The 20,423-nt window shown below is 49.7% G+C and overlaps 1 protein-coding gene across 2 annotated transcripts in view; it reads right to left on the reverse strand.

Annotated features, from left to right (window-relative positions):
• The window catches only part of CLPB (ClpB family mitochondrial disaggregase), an 86,561-nt gene that overhangs the window by 43,158 nt on the left and 22,980 nt on the right, over positions 1 to 20,423 (reverse strand). For both annotated transcript variants that reach the window (XM_081327824.1, XM_081327823.1), the window contains exons 5-6: positions 17,041 to 17,169; positions 642 to 739 (exon numbers count right to left, since the gene is read on the reverse strand). In XM_081327824.1, coding sequence (XP_081183950.1) covers positions 642 to 739; positions 17,041 to 17,169 — 227 coding nt within the window. The remainder of the gene's footprint in view (positions 1 to 641; positions 740 to 17,040; positions 17,170 to 20,423) is intronic.

Raw genomic sequence — 20,423 nt, forward strand, 5'->3', positions numbered from 1 at the left:
CATGTAAACTTATAAATACCACAATCAATCGATTTCTCTCTCCCTCCCTCCCTCTCATTGCACCGAGCTTCCTACTTTCTGTAAAAAGTATTCAAGCTGATTCGCTCTATTGTATGTTTCCTTTAAATTAAGAAACAGACTCATAAATTGTTCTTCTTAAGGGTCTTCTCCAGAGCAAGCCTGTGGTTCTGCACCCTCCCTGGCCAGCATAAAGGCACACATCCGCTCTTCCCAAAGGTTGACACCGCTTGTGACAATTGGATCAGGATTCTGCCATCCACGTACCCAGGTCCTTCTGTATGTTTTCCATTCATTTGTACAGGGGAACGCGGCTTTCATTTCTACAACCTCGGAAGACGATTTTTCAATTCCACGTCTAAACTTCTAGGGCAGGAGTCCCCAACCTTGGCAACTTTTAAGACCTGTGGACTTCAACTCCCAGAATTTTCTGGGAGTTGAAGTCCACAGGTCTTAAAACTTGCCAAGGCTGGGGACCCCTGTTCTAGGGTATTAATATATACCGTCTCATTTTGGGTTGCCCAAATACTTCTGAGCTTCCGGTCAAATGCTTAATATTTTACTTGTGTTTCCGAGCTAGAAAGAGAGGGAAGCTCGCTGAAAACGAATCCCCAAATCCTCACCTTTGTTGCTGACGTCTTCAAGAGTTTCATGACTTCTCCCTCGCGGGCGTAATCCAAGGGCGTGTGCCCCATTTCGTTTCTCTGCAGGGGGTTGGCACCTGAAAAGGAAGGAAGGCAACTCAACGTCTGAGAGAGGCTTCAAGGACCGTCTGTCTGCCGATGGCCTCTGAATGTTATGGCCTCCCCCTTCGTCTCTTGTGATGAGCTTGAAAGAGAGGAGACAACATCAAAAGAACGGAGCAGAATATCTGTGGCCCAGGGTTGAATTGCAGGGGTCTCGTGGTTTCTGAGCTTGACAATAATAATAATAATAATAATAATAATAATAATAATAATAATGATGATGATGATGATGATGATGATGATGATGATGATGATGATGATGGAAGGGACCCTCCATGGCCAGCATAAAGGAACAACAATAACAGATTACAAAGCTAGACATGACCGAGTTGCTAAACTAATCCACTGGGCATTGTGTAAAAAATACGACTTGCCCGTGTCCGAAAAGCCGTGGGAACATAGGGTGGAAAAAGTTGTCGAGAATGAGAGGGTGAAGATCTTGTGGGACTTCCGAATACAGACAGATCTCCATTTGGAACGCAACACGCCAGATATCGCAGTCGTAGAGAACCGAAGCGTACAGTTGATTGATATCGCTGTACCAGGAGATGCCAGAGTCGAAGAAAAAGAACTGGAAAAAATTACGAAATATGGCAACCTGGCCATCGAAACTGTGCGATTATGGATGAAACGCGTAACAGTGACACCCATTGTCATCGGGGCACTGGGAACCATGTCCAAAAACTTTGCAAAACACATCAAGAAATTGCAGCTTCCTGCAATAACTCCAGCAAAGCTACAAAAAACTGCGCTATTCGGAACATCTTACATTTTAAGGAGATACCTGGATGATACCTAGGATGCTGGCAGCAACCCGTGTCAACCATCAGCGCCAGTCAACATGAGTGTTCAGCTGACTGAGGTTCACGTTTAATGAATAAAAGTTTTATAACAAAAACCACCACAACAACAAAGTTGGAAGGGACCTTGGAGGTCATCTAGTCCAACCCGCTACTCAGGCAGGAAACCCTATACCATTTCAGACATTTATCTGCAGACGTTTCACAACCCAACGAGGGGACCTCATCAGTGTTCCATCAGAAAGGGCCCGTTGCTTATTTGCAACTGGCTTGCCCTATTTATATTGGTGGGAGGGTTCTTGGTAGATGATTGCTTATTGTTAGCTTGTCTCTCCGAGTTGGTAGTTCCTTGACCGGGATGTTAGGGCTTGACTGCTGATCTACTGTTAAATCTCTGCTTATCTGTTGATTGCTGGCAAAGAGGTCTTGTGGCCCTTTTGCTTCCCTTTTCAACTTTTTGATGGTCTCTTTGGAATGGCATGTAGACGTTGTTCATTTCCAGGGGCCTGGTGATGGCTGAAGAAGAGCCTAATCAAGAACACTCCCACCAACCCGGGCAGGGCAAGCCATGTGAATGTAAACAGTAACGTATCAGTGCTAGAAAAGAGTGAGGTTTACTCTCTGTTTATGTCAGGGGTCTTCAAACTTGGCCCTTTGACGATTCTGGGATTCTGGCAGTTGAAGTCCACAAGTCATCAAAGGGCCAAGTTGGAAGACCCCCTTGGTTTGTATACAGTAGCTTGCTCAGCCAAGGTAACCCCAACCAAGGACTTATCAATTCAGACAAACAAGCCAATATGGTCAACAATATTGGCAAAGCAAGCCATGTACAGAAACAGGGGGCAAGCCCTACCCTTTGCTACCACTGAAGATGGTTCCTCCTCCTCCTCCTCCTCCTAGTACCGAGAAAGCTACTTGTTGACAACCCAACTCAGAGAGCACCACGGATCCCACCGTTCAACTGTGAGCTACAAATACTCTCTTCTAAGGGGGAGTTTCTTAGAAAAGGGCACCGGTGGGCATCCCTGCCAAGGACCTTTGGCCTGCAGGAGCTCCTTCGGCCTCTTCCCAGCACAGTCATGCTGTTAAGAGCTGAAGTCTTCTGCGCCTCTGCGGGTGCAGAAACGGCAGCTTGGCAGGCACACCGCGTCGGCTTCAAGGGCCAGATGTGTTTGATGGGCTAGGACAGGGGTAGGCAACCTCGGCTCTTTGATGACTCGTGGACTTCAACTCCCAGAATTCCTGAGCCAGCCATGCTGAGGGGAAAGGGAGAGGTTTCCAAGCTGAGCCATGCTGGCTGAGGAATTCTGGGAGTTGAAGTCCACGAGTCATGAAGGGGCCAAAGTTTCCCCCATGCTGGCTCAGGAATTCTGGGAGTTGAAGTCCAGGAGTCATAAAAGAGCCGAGGTTGCCTACCCCTGGCCTAGGAGGTCTATGGCTTCCCCTTAGTCAGCAAACATGGGCGGGGGGGTGTCTTGTTCTCTTCTCCGCCTTCTCCCCCACGGAGAAGGAACTCTTCCCAGAGAAGAACTGGGATGTAGAGAGCTGGGTATAGTCTAGAGAAGAGAAGGACGAGGGGCGACATGATAGCAGCCTTCCAATATCTCAGGGGCTGCCCCAAAGAAGAGGGAGTCAAGCTCTTCTCCAAAGCGCCCGAAGGCAGGACAAGAAGCAATGGATGGAAACTGATCAAGGAGAGAAGCAACCTGGAACTAAGGAGAAATTTCCTGACTGGGAGAACAATTAACCAGTGGAACAGTGCAACCTCTGCCTCCAGAAGTCGTGGGTGCTCCATCACTGGAGGCTTTTAAGAAGAGCTGGACAGTCACCTGTCTGAGATGGTTTAGGTTCTGCTCGAGCAGGCGGTTGGACTAGAAGACCTCCAAGGGCCCTTCTAGGTCTGTTATTCTGTCAAGCCCCGTCGCCCCCCCAGGAAGGAGGGGAAGGGCTGTTTCCCTCCCTCACAATCCAGAAGGGCTCGCAGACGAGCAACAGGTACCAAGGGGGTGCCACACTTTTGCAAAAAAGATGGGGTACACACCACAGCCTTTCTCCGAAAGGGGACTCTGCCCGCTTCTCCCCTAAAGCCCAGAGTGAGCCTGAGAGGGCGGCATGAAAGAAGAAGGGCCGAGAGGCCAGAATTAGCCATTTCCCAGACACCCCCCCATCCTTACTTGCCTACAGAATGAGAAATGCGTTCCGTAAGGCTTCCGACACAGAGTTAATTTCGGCGGTGGGTCCTCGTCTCCCCCCCCACAAAGACAATCCAAACAGGTGACCACGTTATCTATGGCTTGCCAGGACCAGCCACTCAATAACCTTTTGAAGAGAACGCCGCTCTTTTCTGACGAGACAATGGCCGGGGGTCTCCAAGGAAGAGGAGGAAAAAGTTTTCGGGGGCCCTGGAGGCTGGCCAGCCTGGAGGCTACTTTTTGCCTTCGAAGATCTGGACTTCGTGCTGTCAATCTATTAATAACGGCTCACCAATATCGGTCTAATTCCCCTGTTAATGGCGCTGACGACTTGACTAATTGCTGCAATAATTGATAGACCCACCAGACTCGGCCTGCAACGTTGCCACCGGTCGATCTCCTCCTCTGATAGATACCCATGGCAATAAAATATTATGCTTTCATAAATAACGTGGTGGCAGGCCACTTGCTAGCCCGGCGGGCCGCAGAGAGGGCTGCTGGCTATCCTAAGAGTCGTGGCCTGACCCCGGCCCCCTTCTGTAGCGGGGGGGCAGCCGTCCCCCCCCCAGCAGCAAGTGCCTCTTCTAGATACAGCCAGGCCCACGCCTGCTGAGGGGGCTTCAACCTTTGGGATTCGGGATGGGATGTCATTTGTCACCTCCCACTAGCTGTCGCTGGCTGAGAATCAACACCTGGGAAACGCCAGGAGGGGCTCTGCAGGAGACTGGGATGCCCCCTCCCCAAATCTTGGCTCCCGTGAGTGGGCCCTGACTTATAATATTTGATAAATAGCAGGCTGGCTCACCCCCAGCATCAACGCGGCAAGGAAGAGCCCGTGCAGCTGCCGAAGGCCCTCTCATTGGGGAAATATCTTTCCGTCAGAGGTATTGAAAAAAGTTTAGCCGAGCGGCAGCTCTCAATTTTTCAAATTTTATTAACTCCATCCTCTTCGTCATTTGTCTTGAATTCCTCCAGATTCCAGGCCGCTGTCAATAGAGGGGCTGGGGAAGGGATTACGGATGGCGAGGACGTCGCGCTGGGAGGAGGCCAGAGTGAGTTAATGACTCCAGGGCGAGGGGTGGGCGAGCGGGCGGGCAGGGGTGCCAAGTGGGCAGGAGGCAGGGAAGCCCACCGGTGGGTGGGGTGGGGGTCCCCCTGGAGCTTGGCTCTCAACCCACCGAACAGACATCTCTCTCTCTCTTTCTATATGGAGGGGGACACGGACGTTTCACTGGGTGTAACAAAGCAACATCGAATTCAGAACAGCCATTCTGGTTGGAAAAAGAACACACACACACACACACACACACAAAACAGAGAAGTGGGTTGGAAAAACTTCCAGGATCAATATTTTCCATGCAGCATTTTCCACTTTAGGCACAATGTATTGCCTTCGCCCCAAAACTGCTTCCAACGTTCCAATAAAACATTTCTTTCCCCCCAAAGTCCTTAGATTCCTCGAATAGGTAGCTCAAGCCCGCTAAAATAAGGTAGATTTCATTTTTTTTTAGTCACTCGGGAGATGGAGAGTCTTGCCTTGAGACGTGAAAGGCCAGGGTGACTTCAGGCCAATCACTGGGAGACGGTGAGTTCTAATCCTCGCTTAGGCCTGAAAGCTGGCTGATTTTGACCCAGTCCTTCTCTCAGTCCAACCCACCTCACAGGGTTGTTGTTGGGGGGAAAATAGGTGGAAGGAGGAGTACTTTCTTGCCTTGAGTTATTTATACAAATAATAAAGGTGGGATAGTTAGATGACAGATGGATGGACGAATAAGACAGACAGATGTAAGTGGGCAGAGGTTACATCAAGACTGAGGGGGGTCCAATCCCCGGTTTCTGCCCCAGGTGGGGATCAGATGCCCTGCTGAAATTTCCAATTTCATGACCCTAAAAGGCAACCACGCCTCCCTCCACGCTTATGAAGGAAATGCCCAGGGGAACGAAACAGAAAAGCAATAAAGGCGGGGGATAAAAAAAAAATAATCTAATAAAATACGTAAACAAATGAACAAAATATCTAAGGCCAGAGTTGCGTTCGTCGGATTCCAAAGGAGCCCATCCTCGTGCTCCCGCCTCTAGCAGCCCACTCACAAGCGTGCGCGTGTGTCTGCACACCCAACCTGACACCCGCAGGTGTGCGAGGTGGACGGCCACCGACCAGATGCGCTTCCAGCGCCAAAGCGGCCAGGATTTTGCCGGGAGGAAGCGGCGCTGGGAGCGAGAGGAGGAGGAGGAGGAGACGATGCCGTGTCATCAGCCATCATCCCTGACAAGTCCCGACATCCTTATTGCTCTACATGGCTAGTTAAAGTAATAGGAAGAGACTCCTGTCCTCCGGAGCCCGGCCGTGATTGAATTAACATGATCACCCTTTTTTCCGGTAAAATAAGCGCACTTCCAATACGGGGCGGCAAGAACACTCCGCAGGTGGCCTCGGAGAGCAGAGCAAGGAAGAGAGGGAAGGAGCGCGCCAGCCTTCCAGAAAGGCCGGCAGCCGAGGGGCTTTTTAACCACCGCAACGAGGCCGCGTCCTGCCACGGACAGGGTGGGCGAAAGCTCCCCGGCTTTTGTCACGTGCACGGCGGTTCCCGAAAGGGCCGAGAGCTCAGGTGCCCCAAAACAGACGCTCAATCTTCCCTCTTCAACTGTTGTGCTAAGCGAGAGAGGAGACCCTTGGCAGCTCAGGGCTGGGGTCTCTGGAGGTGGGCGGTTTTGTGAGAGGGGCTTCGCGACCCAAGCAGGGAACATCATGGGTGCTAGGAGGGAGGAAGGTTTGTAGAGTGGAGATGGAGGAGGAAGACTGCAGTTCTCGGTGCACTCCGAGCTTGGTGGTTTCCTTGCAAATGTTTCATGGGCCAAACAGGGAGGAAGGTTTGCAGAGAGGAGGAGAATGGGGGCAGGAGGAAGAGGAAGAAGAAGAAGAGGAGGAGGAGGAGGAAGAGGACTGTGGGATTTTGATGCTATATGAATTTGGTTGTTTTTTCTGTCAAACATTTCATTACCTAGCTAGGGAACATCATCAGTGCTAGGAGGGAGGTGTGTGTGTGTGTGTGTGTACACAAATGGCTGTCCAGTCTCTTCTTAGAAACCTCCAGGGTTGGAGCATTCACCACTTCTGGTGGCAAAGCTGTTCCACTGGTTAATTGTCCTCCCTGTTAGGAAGTTTCTCCTTAATTGCAGGTTGCTTCTCTCCTTGACGAGTTTCCATCCGTTGCTTCTTGTCCTGCCTTCGGGCGTTTTGGAGAATAGCTTGACTCCCTCTTCTTTGGGGCAGCCCCTGAGATGCTGGAAGGCTGCTATCCTGTCCCCCCTCGCCCTTCTCTTCATTAAACTGGACATACCCAATTCCAGCAACCGTTCCTTATATGTTTTAGCCTCGTCCCCTGATCCTCTTTGTTGCTCTTCTCTGCACTCTTTCTAGTCTCAACATCTTTTTTACATCGTGGGGAGCAAAACTGGATGCAGGATTCCAAGTGTGGCCTTACCAAGGCCTTGTATTAACACTTCACTTGATCTTGATTCTATCCCTCTGTTAATGCAGCCTAGCACTGGGTTGGCTTTTTTGGCAGCTGCAGCACACTGCTGGCTCTTATTCAAGTGATGGTCCACTAGGACTCCGAGATCCCTCTCACAGTTGCTACTATTGAGCAAGGTACCACCTATACTATACCTGTGCATTTGGTTTTTCTTGCCTAAAAGCATTTGGTTTTTCTTGCCTAAATGTCAGGCTCAGTTGTGGCCAAGACTCCCTGGAATGACCAACACCTTGAACAGGACGGGAGGCCAACTGGCGACGAATGCAGCCGGCTTTCGCTGATCCCTGCGCCCAAGCCTGCTGCCCATGCACACCCGCGTTGTCCGCCCAACTTTGTAATTTCACACTATTCAATGCCTTACGAACGGCTGTATCGGTACAAAACATCTGCGCCCGGGGAGGCCTTCGGAAGGCTGAGCTGTGGGGAAGCTGTTCTTAAAAGCTTCGACCTAGACGCAGACCTGTGGCCGGCCTGGCGCGGATTGCGCTGCCCGTGTCGGGATGCCAAAGCTCTCGGCGCCGTGACATGATTGGCTTTTACATCCTGGTCTCCTCGGAGCTTAATCGCTGCTGTGGGGCTCCTGGGTTTGGGGCGGGCGGCCTTCGCAGGCAGGGCAGGTCGATATACTGCCGGCCTGCAACATATTGAGCCTTGGCACTGGCGGAGGCTATTGAGCCATTTAATCATTTTTTGCAAAATTTACAGCGCGACCGAAGGAATCAATACGGAATTTATCACACTCTCTGGCAAACGTGAGCAGGAGGAGAGAGAGGATTCGGGGCACGGCGTGGGGGAACGCAGGCTGTCTTCAGCCGCAGCCCCTTCGCAGGTGGGCCCGTCCTGGAGGACCCCCGTGGCGGGGACCCCTTCATCTTGGGGGACTCCTGCTGGGAATTCTCCAAGGGGCACGGGAGGTGTGCTCTTCCTAGCCCAAATCTTCAGAAATCCCTGCTCTGAATTCATGGTGCGAGAACATTCAAAGCTGGATTCGGGCACTGGGTTAAGCCAGGAAGGAAACAAACCACATTATAATTGAGCACAGGATGAACTTACTCCACCTCTGCATGAACCACAATTAAACCAACAGAAGAGTATCTCTGTGGCTCAGGGCTGGACTGTGGGGTCCTTGACGCTCTCTGAGCTGGGTGGTTTTCTTGCAGACATTTCATGACCAAATCAGGGAACACCATCAGTGCTAGAAGGGAGGAGGAGGAGGAGGAAGGAAGGAAGGAAGGAAGGAAGGAAGGAAGGAAGGAAGGAAGGAAGGAAGGAAGGAAGGAAGGAAGGAAGGAAGGAAGGAAGGAAGGAAAGACTGTGGGGTCCTTGACGCTCTCTGAGCTGGGTGCTTTTCTTGCAGACGTTTCATGACCAAATCAGGGAACACCATCAGTGCTAGAAGGGAGGAGGAGGAGGAGGAGGAGGAGGAGGACTGTGGTTGCTCTCTGAGCTGGGTGGTTTTCTTGCAGACGTTTCATTACCCAACTAGGGAACATCATCAGTGCAAGGAGGGAGGAGGAGGAGGAGGAGGAGCAGGAGGAGGAGGAACAGGAGGAAGAGGAGGAGATAACAATGACTGTGGGGTCCTTGGTGCTCTCTGAGCTGGGTGGTTTCCTTGCAGACGTTTCATGACCAAATCAGGGAACACCATCAGTGCTAGAAGGGAGGAGGAGGAGGAGGACGACGACTGTGGAGTTCTTGGTGCTCTTTGAGTTTGGTGTTTTTTCTTGCAGACGTTTCATTACCCAACTAGGTAACATCATCAGAGTTAGAAGGGAGGAGGAGGAAGAGGAGGAGGAGGACGACGACTGTGGGGTCCTTGGTGCTCTCTGAGCTGGGTGGTTTCCTTGCAGACATTTCATGACCCAACTAGGGAACATCATCAGTGAAGGAAGGAAGGAAGGAAGGAAGGAAGGAAGGAAGGAAGGAAGGACTGACTGTGGGGTCCTTGGTGCTCTCTAAGCTTAGTGATTTTCTTGCAGACATTTCATTACCCAACTAGGTAACATTATCAGTGATGGAGGAGGAGGAGGAGGACGACGACTGTGGGGTCCTTGGTGCTCTCTAAGCTTAGTGATTTTCTTGCAGACATTTCATTACCCAACTAGGTAACATTATCAGTGATGGAGGAGGAGGAGGAGGACGACGACTGTGGGGTCCTTGGTGCTGTCTGAGCTGGGTGGTTTCCTTGCAGACATTTCATGACCCAACTAGGGAACATCATCAGTGCAGGAAGGAAGGAAGGAAGGAAGGAAGGAAGGAAGGAAGGAAGGAAGGAAGGAAGGACTGACTGTGGGGTCCTTGGTGCTCTCTAAGCTTAGTGATTTTCTTGCAGACATTTCATTACCCAACTAGGTAACATTATCAGTGATGGAGGAGGAGGAGGAGGACGACGACTGTGGGGTCCTTGGTGCTCTCTAAGCTTAGTGATTTTCTTGCAGACATTTCATTACCCAACTAGGTAACATTATCAGTGATGGAGGAGGAGGAGGAGGACGACGACTGTGGGGTCCTTGGTGCTGTCTGAGCTGGGTGGTTTCCTTGCAGACATTTCATGACCCAACTAGGGAACATCATCAGTGCAGGAAGGAAGGAAGGAAGGAAGGAAGGAAGGAAGGAAGGAAGGAAGGAAGGAAGGAAGGAAGGAAGGACTGACTGTGGGGTCCTTGGTGCTCTCTAAGCTTAGTGATTTTCTTGCAGACATTTCATTACCCAACTAGGTAACATTATCAGTGATGGAGGAGGAGGAGGAGGAGGAGGACGACGACGACTGTGGGGTCCTTGGTGCTCTCTGAGCTTGGCTGTTTCCTTGCAGACGTTTCATGACCCAACTAGGGAACATCATCACTGAGGAGGAGGAGGAGGAGGAGGAAGGCTGCAGGGGTCATTGGTGTTTGCTCAGCTTGGTCGTTTTTCTTGCAGACGTTTCACGTCCCAACTAGGGAACATCATCAGCGCTAGGAGGGGGGGCCCTTGTGGAGTGGAGGAGGGCAACTGTGGCGTCATTAAGCGAACTGTACCTCATTCTATGACCTTTTTGTCACAGTCGTTAAGTGAATCTAGCTTCTGCCATTGGCTACGTAGTCTCTTGTGGGGTACAGAGGCCCCCACCACATCCATGAGACCCCCTCCCCCGCCTCTATTAAGAACTCCCTATCTTGGATCTTTCCATCTTGGCCGTTTTATAATGTTGTTTTACATTTTTAAATTTTTTAAAAAAAAAAAATCTTAAAATTATTGGGTTTTTAATCTTTTATGGTACCGATTAAACCGCAGCGCCCCCCCCAGCGCCCCTCCGCGAGGGAGACAGCCCGCTAAGGAGTTCCCTAGGTAAATAAATAAAATAAAAGGAGGCTGTCGGTGGGTGGCCTCCCTTTGTAGCTGGCCTCCTCCCCTGGGGCCGAACGTGGGGCTCCCTTTGTCCTCCTCTTCGGCCCTGACTAAGTCAACAGGCTCCCCCTCCCCGCAGGCCGAGATGGCTCCTGAGTGGGGGTCCCCGGCTAGCGACCGAGGGGCCGGCCCTGCCCCGACACCCAAGCCAGGAACTGGGCTGCAAATGGGGACCCCCGAGGGTCCCTGGGCCTTCTGCGTCCTATTAGGACTCCTAGGCTGCAAGGCCCATGGCCTCCCTCACCAAAGGTCCGGGGGCTGTTAAGGAGACCACGGCAGCCCACCTTCCTAGCATTATAGGCAGTCCTCGAATTACGACCACAAAAATTTCTGTGGTCGAGTGAGTTTTGCCCCGTTTTGTATCCTTTCTTGCCATCGTTGTTAAGTGAATCACTGCAATTGTTAAGTTAGTCACACCATTGCTAAGCGAATCTGGCTTCTTTGTTGTTAAATGAATCACTGCAATTGTTAAGTTAGTCACACCGTTGTTAAGCGAATCTGGCTTCTCCTGCTGACACTGCTTGTCGGAAGGTTGCAAAAGGAGAACACGTATCACACATCCCAGGACGCAGTGACCCGTCATAAATACGAGCCAGTTGCCGAGCGTCTAGATTTTGGTCACGTGACCCTGGGGATGCTGTGGCGGTCGTTAAGTGTGAAAAACAGTGATAAATCACTTTTTTTCAGTGCCGTTGTAGCTTTGAATGGTCACTTAACGAAGTGTTGTTAAGTCGAGGACTAATTATTTTATATTATATTGTATTATACTGGACTACATTACACTACACCAGGGGTAGGCAACCTTTTATGACTGGTGGACTTCAACTCCCAGAATTCCTGAGCCAGCCATGCTGAGGGGAAAGGGAGAGGTTTCCAAGCTGAGCCACGCTGGCTCAGGAATTCTGGGAGTTGAAGTCCACCAGTCATGAAGGGCCCACATTTCCCCCATGCTGGCTCAGGAATTCTGGGAGTTGAAGTCCACGAGTCATGAAGGGCCCACATTTCCCTCATGCTGGCTCAGGAATTCTGGGAGTTGAAGTCCACAAGTCACGAAGGGCCCATAGTTCCCCCATGCTGGCTCAGGAATTGTGGGAATTGAAGTCCACGAGTCATAAAAGAGCCAAGGTTGCCAACCCCTGCACTACACTATATTATATTATATTATAACCTCAGCATTGATGGTGTGACTGCTGGGGTAATAATAATAATTGGTTGATGCTTGGAGTGAGCTAAAACTGAATAAATACCTAAAGAAAGAAGCCATCTCCAAACGGAATGGGAAGAGAGCATTTTTAATGTTTCAACGTGGAATGTTTTAAAAAGATTTGAATGCTCTCTTTGTTTTATTTATATCACGCTTTTAAGATTCTGTAAGCCGTCTACAGTTGCTGCGTAGGCAGATAGGTGGCATATAAATGTGATAAATAGTAGCAGTAATTATTATTTTACTTGAACATCATCGGCATTGGCAGAATCACTACTGGTCAACTGCAAAAGGCAGTTTTATTTGCAACAGCTGGCATCCTTTTTAGCACCCTCAAACCACCACATCTGCCTATCTGAGATAGAAATGCCAAATCCAGTCTAAATCTCTGGCCGGCTGTGCGACAGAACCACAATAACAACCGACAGCGTTGACGAACGCCCCATCGGTCAATTGCAAAAGGCAGTTTTGCTAGGAACAGCCGATCCTTTCACGCTATGACATATCATCTTCCGCCTATCCCCGGGTCCTTGGCCAAATCCAGTGTAAAACATCTGGCAGACCGTGTGACCAGCCACAATAATAGTGAGGGCCCCCCACCCACCCCCCTACCAGCAGGGCGGTGACCGAGAAATGCAAACACAACCGGCCGGGGGCTCGGAGGCGCTACCAATGCTCCCGGCCTCGGGCTGAGCCTGCCGCGCATCAATCCTGCCTCAACAAATCCAGCTGCGGTGGCTCACCCCGTGACGACGCTGAGGCACCTTGTCCTTCTGTTCCCCCCCCCAAAAAAATGCCCCAGAGCCAGAAGGGTGACCGAACTTTCCCTTCCCACCCATGGAAATGCCCCAATAGTAACTGTCCTGCTTCAAAGGGCGGGCGGGCGGGCAAGTGGCTGGGCGTGATAATGGCCAACCCAATGGTGGTGGGGGGGCTGCCGGCCCTCTTTTCTCAATCAAAGGGAGACAAAAACCTGCGGATCGATTAAGGGTGGGAGGACCCCCTCCAAAGGACGGCCTGGCCAGGCGGACGTGCGCTGGCTGGCTGGCTGCCTTGCCGGCTGGGGCTGCCGTGCCTTCCCGGGCGTGTCAGTTTGGGTCAGGAGACCCCGGGGTCCGGCCTGCCTCTCGCGCTCCGCTGGGCACACACAGACTGACCACAAGGAAGGGTCAAGTGATTCAGCCCAAAGGCCGGCGGTGGGGTGAAGGGTGACGGGCAGGCTGCCTCCAGCCAGGAAGAGGGAGGAAAGGGGGGGGCAAGTGGAAGCAGGGAGACGGCAGGGGGGAGTTAATGGCTTTGGCCCCCAGGGCAGAGAGATCGGGCGAAGGGCCGGCCGGAGGAGAGGGCGCCCGGCGGAAGGGCAGGTGAGGGGGCCGGAGAAAGCAGAGGGGGCCTGGTGGCCCAAGGCAGGGAGGAAGTGCCCGCCTCTCGGGGGTCAGAGTGCAAGCCACGCCGGCATTCCCCGGTGGAGAAAGGGGCTGCAGGCGGTTGAACAAGGCATTAGGCAAAGCGTGTGTGTGTGTGTGTGTCTCCCCCCCCAGGCCACGAGATTCCCCAGCTGCATTCTTCCTAAACACAGGAGCGCCTCAACCTACCACCACATCTGAGCCCAAAATTTGTGCCGCTAAGCCAGATGGTCGTTAAGTGAGCTATTGCCCCATTTTATGACCTTTCTCGTCACAATCGTTCAATGAATCCCCGCAGTTGTTAAGTGGGTAACACGGTTGCGAAGCGAATCTGGCTTCCCCCCCCCCCAGTGACTTTGCTTGTCGGAAGGTCGCAAAAGGGGATCATGTGACAGCCCCCCCCCTCCCCGGGACTCTGCGACCGTCATAAATAGGAGTCAGCTGCCAAGCGGGTCTGAATTTAGATCACGGGGAGGCTGCAGCGGTCGTACGTGCGAGAAACGTTCCTAAGTCCCCTCTTTTCAGTCACAAAACACATAGTTGTAAGTCAAGGACTCACTGTCCTTTGCTTTCAATCCCGTGATCCCAGATCTCGGCTAGTATTCTCTCAACCTGGGCGACTTGGAAGTCCCGGTGGACTTCAACCTCCCGAATTTCACAGCCAGCCAGCCAGCCAGCCCTGGACCACGGAAGGGGGTCCTCCCCTACCTCCAACACACAGCTGCTCACCCTTCCCCAGGCTCAGCCAAGCCTCCTCAGACAGAGCCAAGTGTTCCCTTCAGAGTTTTATACAACCCTGGTTAGGACAAAGTCTTCTCAAAAAGACCCTCCACCAACTTTAAAGCAGGGGTCTTCAAACTTGGCCCTTGGATGACTCGTGGACTTCAACTCCCAGAATGCCTCAGCCAGGCACGCGTGACCCCTGGCTGAGGCATTCTGGGAGTTGAAGTCCACGAGTCACCCAAGGGCCACGTTTGAAGGCCCCTACTCTTACTACAATGATCGTCATTGTGGCCTAAGGAGAAATTGCAACAGGTTCTCTTCATTCATACAGTCCTAAAGCTGGAAGGGACCTTGGAGGTCATCTAGTCCAACCCCCTCGCCAAGGCAGAGGTTTCCATACCATCCCAATCTTCCATATTTTTCTCTAATGGCGGTATGGCGACTGTGGTTTTAACTCCAGACTTACTGATCTATTGCTATATTTCAGGGGTCTTCACACTTGGCCCTTTGATGACTTGTGGACTTCAACTCCCAGAATTCCTCAGCCAGGCATGAATTCTGGGAGTTGAAGTCCACAAGTCATCAAAGGGCCAAGTTTGAAGACCCCTGGACTTCAACTCCCAGAATTCCTCAGCTAAGCACGCTGGCTGAGGCATTCTGGGAGTTGAAGTCCACAAGTCATCAAAGGGCCAAGTTTGAAGACCCCTGCTCTAAAAGCTCAAACAAGCCCTCCCCCCCCTCCGAGAACAACACACAAACAACAGTAAGCTCACAAGTCATCGCAACAAGCACAGCATGCCAGGGAGATGGTGATGTCGCTTCATTACAGGCTATGGAAAACGGGATGCCAGGAGATGTGCCAGGAATGGAAATTTAGGAATATCCAGAAGGCCGCAAACTGGGATTTGCTAGTCAGGGCTTGGTGCTGACATGATGAAAGGCCTATCTGGCAGACGGGGGCCACCCCCAAAAAGGACCTGTCCCTTGTTGATTGCCGGCTTAGCTGACAAGCAGCAGTTCTTGCTGGCCAGCCCTGCAATGAAGGCTACTTGGTGTGAATCCTGGCAATTCTCCATGTACCTTAGAGCAGGGGGTGTCCATCCTTGGCCACTTGGAGACTTGTGGACTTCAACTCCCAGAATTCCCAGCTGGCTGGGGAGTTCTGGGAACTGAAGTCCATAAGTCTTAAAGGGGCCAAGATTGGAGACACCGGACTTAAGAGTCGTCCCCACCAACCAGCAAATCTTTGGTAACTTTCTGACTGTTCTTCGTAACTGGGCTTTCCTCCAAATACTGGCTGGGAATCTGCGAGGCGATGGAAACCGTTTTAGGGAGAATCAGTAGTAAAATCCGTGGAAGGTTGAGGAATAAGGAGGATCTGGAAAGCCAGGAATGAAATAGTACTTCCCCTGAAAGGATAGGCACTTCTCCGCAGAGAAGAGGGGGTCAAGCTATTCTCCAAAGCACCGGAGGGCAGGCCAAGAAAAAATGGATGGAAACTGACCAAAGAGAGAAGCAACCTGGAATTAAGGAGAAACTTCCTGACAGTGAGGACAATTAACCAGTGGAACAGCTTGCCTCCAGAAGTTGTGGGCGCTCCATCACTGGAGGTTTTTAAGAAGAGACTGGACAGCCATTTGTCTGAAATGGTGTAGGTTCTCCTGCTTGAGCGGGGGGCTGGACTAGAAGACCTCAAAGGTCCCTTCCAGCTTCTATTCTATTCTATTCTATTCTATTCTATTCTATTCTATTCTATTCTATTCTATTCTATTCTATTCTATTAATTCTAATTCTGAATTCTGAATTCTATTCTATTATTCTATTCTATTCATTATTCTATTCAATTCTAATTCTATTCTTGTTCTGTTCTGTTCTGCTCTATTCTATTCCATATTTCTATTCTATTCTACTCTATTCTATTCTATTCTATTCTATTCTATTCTATTCTATTCTATTCTATTCTATTCTATTCTATTCCATATTTCTATTCTATTCTATTCTATTTCTATTCCATATTCCATTCTATTCCATTCTCCTATTCTTCTATTCTATTCTATTCTGTATTTTATTATTCTATTCTATTCTATTCTATTCTATTCTATTCTATTCTATTCTATTCTATTCTATTCTATTCTATTCCATATTTCTATTCTTCTATTCTATTTCTATTCCATATTCCATTCTATTCCATTCTCCTATTCTCCTATTATTCTATTCTATTCTATTCTATTCTATTCTATTCTATTCTATTCTATTCATTCTAATTCTGAATTCTATTCTATTATTCTATTCTATTCATTATTCTATTCAATTCTAATTCTATTCTTGTTCTGTTCTGTTCTGTTCTGCTCTATTCTATTCTATTCCATAATTCTATTCTATTCTATTCCATAATTCTATTCTATTCTATTCTATTCCATAATTCTATTCTATTCTATTCTATTCTATTCCATATTTCTATTCTATTCTATATTTCTATTCTATTCTATTCCATAATTCTATTCTATTCTATTCTATTCTATTCCATATTTCTATTCTATTCTATATTTCTATTCTATTCTATTCCATAATTCTATTCTATTCTATTCTATTCTATTCTATTCTATTCTATTCTATTCTATTCTATTCTATTCTATTCCATTCCATTCCATTCCATTCCATTCCATTCCATTCCATTCCATTCCATTCCACTCCACTCCACTCCACTCCATTCCATGACCAGGGACTGTTTTTAAGTGAGTCCTTTCTAAAGTGACAGAAGGAAGCAAAGCGAACCGAACGGGATCAGCTCAGAGAGCAAACACAAAGGACTCAGCCCCCCCCCAATCTCTGGACAGCTTCTATCCCTGGAACTGACAAAATGTCTTCCTTTCCTTCCCCTTTCACCCCAAACCCACCCACCCCCCAATGCGCAGGAAGGCTTGTCTCCAGATCTGGCATACTAGTGTCCAACTCCACAGGGGGAACATCTCAAGAACTTCCTCCAGGAGAGAGAGGCCAAGTCCCCTCCCCCCCAGGGCCCCCTTACCTCCTTCCAGGAGCAACTTGACTGTGGTGTAGTCATCCGCCAGAACCCCGTAATGCAACGCCGTGCAGCCCTTGAAACTGGCCCGGTTGTTCAGGCGGTTGTTGAAGTCATCTTCCCGGGTGACCAGCACTGCAGGGCACGGTGGGAGAGTTCGTTAGGGACAAAGCAACGCTCTCTAGCTCAAGGTTGCTTCATTGGCGGTGTGTGTGGAACAGTATGTAATCAAGGGACCACTAAGACCACTCCCAACCCAACCCACCCCCAGCACTGATGATGTTCCCTAGTTGGGTCATGAAAAATCTGCAAGAAAACCACCCAGCTCAGAGAGCACCCAGGATCCCACAGTCCGTCCGTCCGTCCGTCCTTCCTTCCTTCCTTCCTCCCGCCCTCCCTTCTGGCACTGATGATGTTCCCTAGTTGGGTCATGAAAAGTCTGCAAGGAAACCAGCCAGCTCAGAAACCACCAATGACTCCACAGTCAGTCCTTCTTCCTTCCTTCCTTCCTTCCTTCCTTCCTTCCTTCCTTCCTTCCTTCCTTCCTCCTCCTCCTCCTCCCTTCTAGCTCTGATGATGTTCCCTAGTTGGGTCATGAAACGTCTGCACGAAAACCACCCAGCTCAGGGAGCACCAAGGACCCTACAGTCCGTCCTTCCTTCCTTCCTTCCTTCCTTCCTTCCTTCCTTCCTTCCTTCCTTCCTTCCTTCCTTCTAGCACCGATGCTGTTCCCTAGTTGGGTCATGAAACGTCTGCACGAAAACCACCCAGCTCAGGGAGCACCAAGGACCCTACAGTCCGTCCTTCCTTCCTTCCTTCCTTCCTTCCTTCCTTCCTTCCTTCCTTCCTTCCTTCCTTCCTTCTAGCACCGATGCTGTTCCCTAGTTGGGTCATGAAACGTCTGCAAGGAAACAGCCACGCAATGAGGATCCCCCAGCTCAGAGCTGATCTACAAAGATCCTATCTATGAATATGTAAACTATTCTGCCCAGACCGAAGGAAGATCTTAAGAGATAACCCAACAAAGGATGAACCTGCCAATTTAACCAGACCAACTTTGAGTCCCTCGGCTGCTGATTCGGTGCCCTTGGTCTGTTTTTGCCAGCTTGGCATAAAAAGGCAGAGACATTACTTTGCCCGGTTACCGGAGGAGGAAGAGGGAAGAGATGAAAATTTATTAGATGCAAAACTAATGAAGAAACAGAATTTTCCTATTGTAACAGCACGAGTCATCTGGCGTAGATCAAGTCTACATTTAATGTAGCGCCTGCATAAACAAACAAATACAGGTGGTAGTCCTCAACGTATGACCACATTTGAGCCCAAAATTTACACTGCTAAGCGAAACATTTGTTAAGTGAACTTTGCCCCATTTTAGGTAAGATATTTAATATTTATTTGTTATGTATATGTAGGGGTGCGGGTCTATACATATGTGTTTATAGTATGGTTAGGTGTGTGTCATGTATGTGTTTCACTTGGGGAGCAGGCAACTAAATTTCATTTTTGATGTGTGCCGTTGTGCCCACAGTAAAAAAAAAAATGACAATAAAGGTTATCTTATCTTATCTAAATACAAGTCAGTTGCCAAGCCTCAGAATTCGGATCACGTGACCCTGGGGATGCCGCAACGGCGGTGAGGAAAAACGGCCCTAACTCCCGTTTTCCAGTGCCGTTCTAATTTTGAACGGTCGCTAAACGAGCTGCTGTAAATCGAGGACTATCTGTGAATGATTTGAAATGATATTTTTGCTGATGTACACTGTTGTGGACAAAATTTTCCCTCAACACAAAGCGGGTCTCCAACCTTGGCAACTTTACGACTTGTGGACTTCAACTCCCAGAATTCCTCAAGACAGCTCTGGTCTGCCGGCTGAGGCATTCTGGGAGCTGAAGTCCACAAGTTGTAAAGTCGCCAAGGTTGGAGACCCCTTGCCCTAGAAGAGGTTCAATGGGAAATTTCTTAAGTTTTTGGTTTGTTTTTTTTAAAAAGTGACCTTTTTCTTCCCCACCCTGGAACATACGTCCTTACAGATGTTTCCAGAACAGAACATCTGGAAAAGAATAATTAAAACCCCCACCACCCCCTTATTTCTCTGCTTGATCAAACTACGGTGTCACTTTTCATTTCTTCCATTTGTTATATTTACATCTTGCCTTTTTCCTTGAAAAGCTTCAAGTGGTTTGCATACTTTTTTTTTTAAAAAAAAATTCATTTATTAAGAGAACTGATACGGCTGCTGCTCAACTCATTCGTCGTGACTCCGGGTGGCTGGACTGCTCTGTTGTTTTATGTCGTTCCTATCGCTTTTACTTTTTAATACTTATTTGTTAAAATTACGGGCCACCCGCCTCGCTGACACGCGACTCTGGCTTACAATGAAAACAGTATTATTATAAAAGGTTAAAACATTGAATCCTGCCCCAATTTGCCGAGCCACAGTGGATTGGCTCTACGATGCTAAAATTAAAAATTAGCCACGAAGCAGGGGGGGGGGAATATATGTAGGGTGGAGGTGGGCGCTTCTATTTAATGCGACTGCAGCTCCCAGTATGACACGCCCACGTCAACTGGTAGAGCTGGGTCCTCAAGCCCTCTCGGAAGAGTAAAGGAACGGGTGCGAATCTCACCTTGAGATCAGACGGAAGAAGCTTCTGGGATGAGAAGTGAAACACTTTCAAGGAAGGAAGGAAGGAACGAACCTTTATTGTCCAAGTACAACCATGTATACATTGAGACTGGCTGAGCCTCCCTTCGTGCTGCCACCCCCAACTCGGGGTGGGGGGGGAGAAACCAACCCCAAGTCCAGTTGCCTTTTGGGGGGGGGGGAAAAGCACCTTTGGGACAACCTGGATGGCCGAGAAGCTCCGTAGACCTTTAAAAGTCTGTTTTTCATCGCTAGCCAGCCAGAGTCGCGCAGATGAGACGGGCAGCCGCACAAACCTCAAAATGCCTAAGGGCAGCAGCTTCTGAAGGGACCTCGGAGGTCTTCTAGTCCACCCCGCTGCTGGAGACAGTCAGCGAGCCCGTGTGCCCCCCCGACTCCTACACAGGTGGGTCCTGAGCAGCAGCAGCAGCAGGCAGCCCCCCCCCCAACTTTCCTGGGCAGTGGCTGGTTAAGGACCAGACGGGCGAAATCTAAAATATTGTAATTAACAGCCGGCATCCCTCCCAGCTGCCATTAATGCAAATAAATCTCAGCATCTGCAGAAGGAGCCATCAGAGCGGGATAGGCTGGACCTTCCGTTTGTTTTTTTTTCCTTTTCCTGGGCTGCGTTTTTTCCTTCACTTTTGTGTGTTTTGCTTTTTTCTTTCCTTTCCTTTCCTTTTAGGGAGGGGGGAGACCGAGAGGCCGTCCCCTTATTTATTTCCCTCCTTTGCCTATCCG

This window comes from Vipera berus (assembly GCF_964194415.1).
Source record: "Vipera berus genome assembly, chromosome: 4".
NCBI lineage: Eukaryota > Metazoa > Chordata > Lepidosauria > Squamata > Viperidae > Vipera > Vipera berus.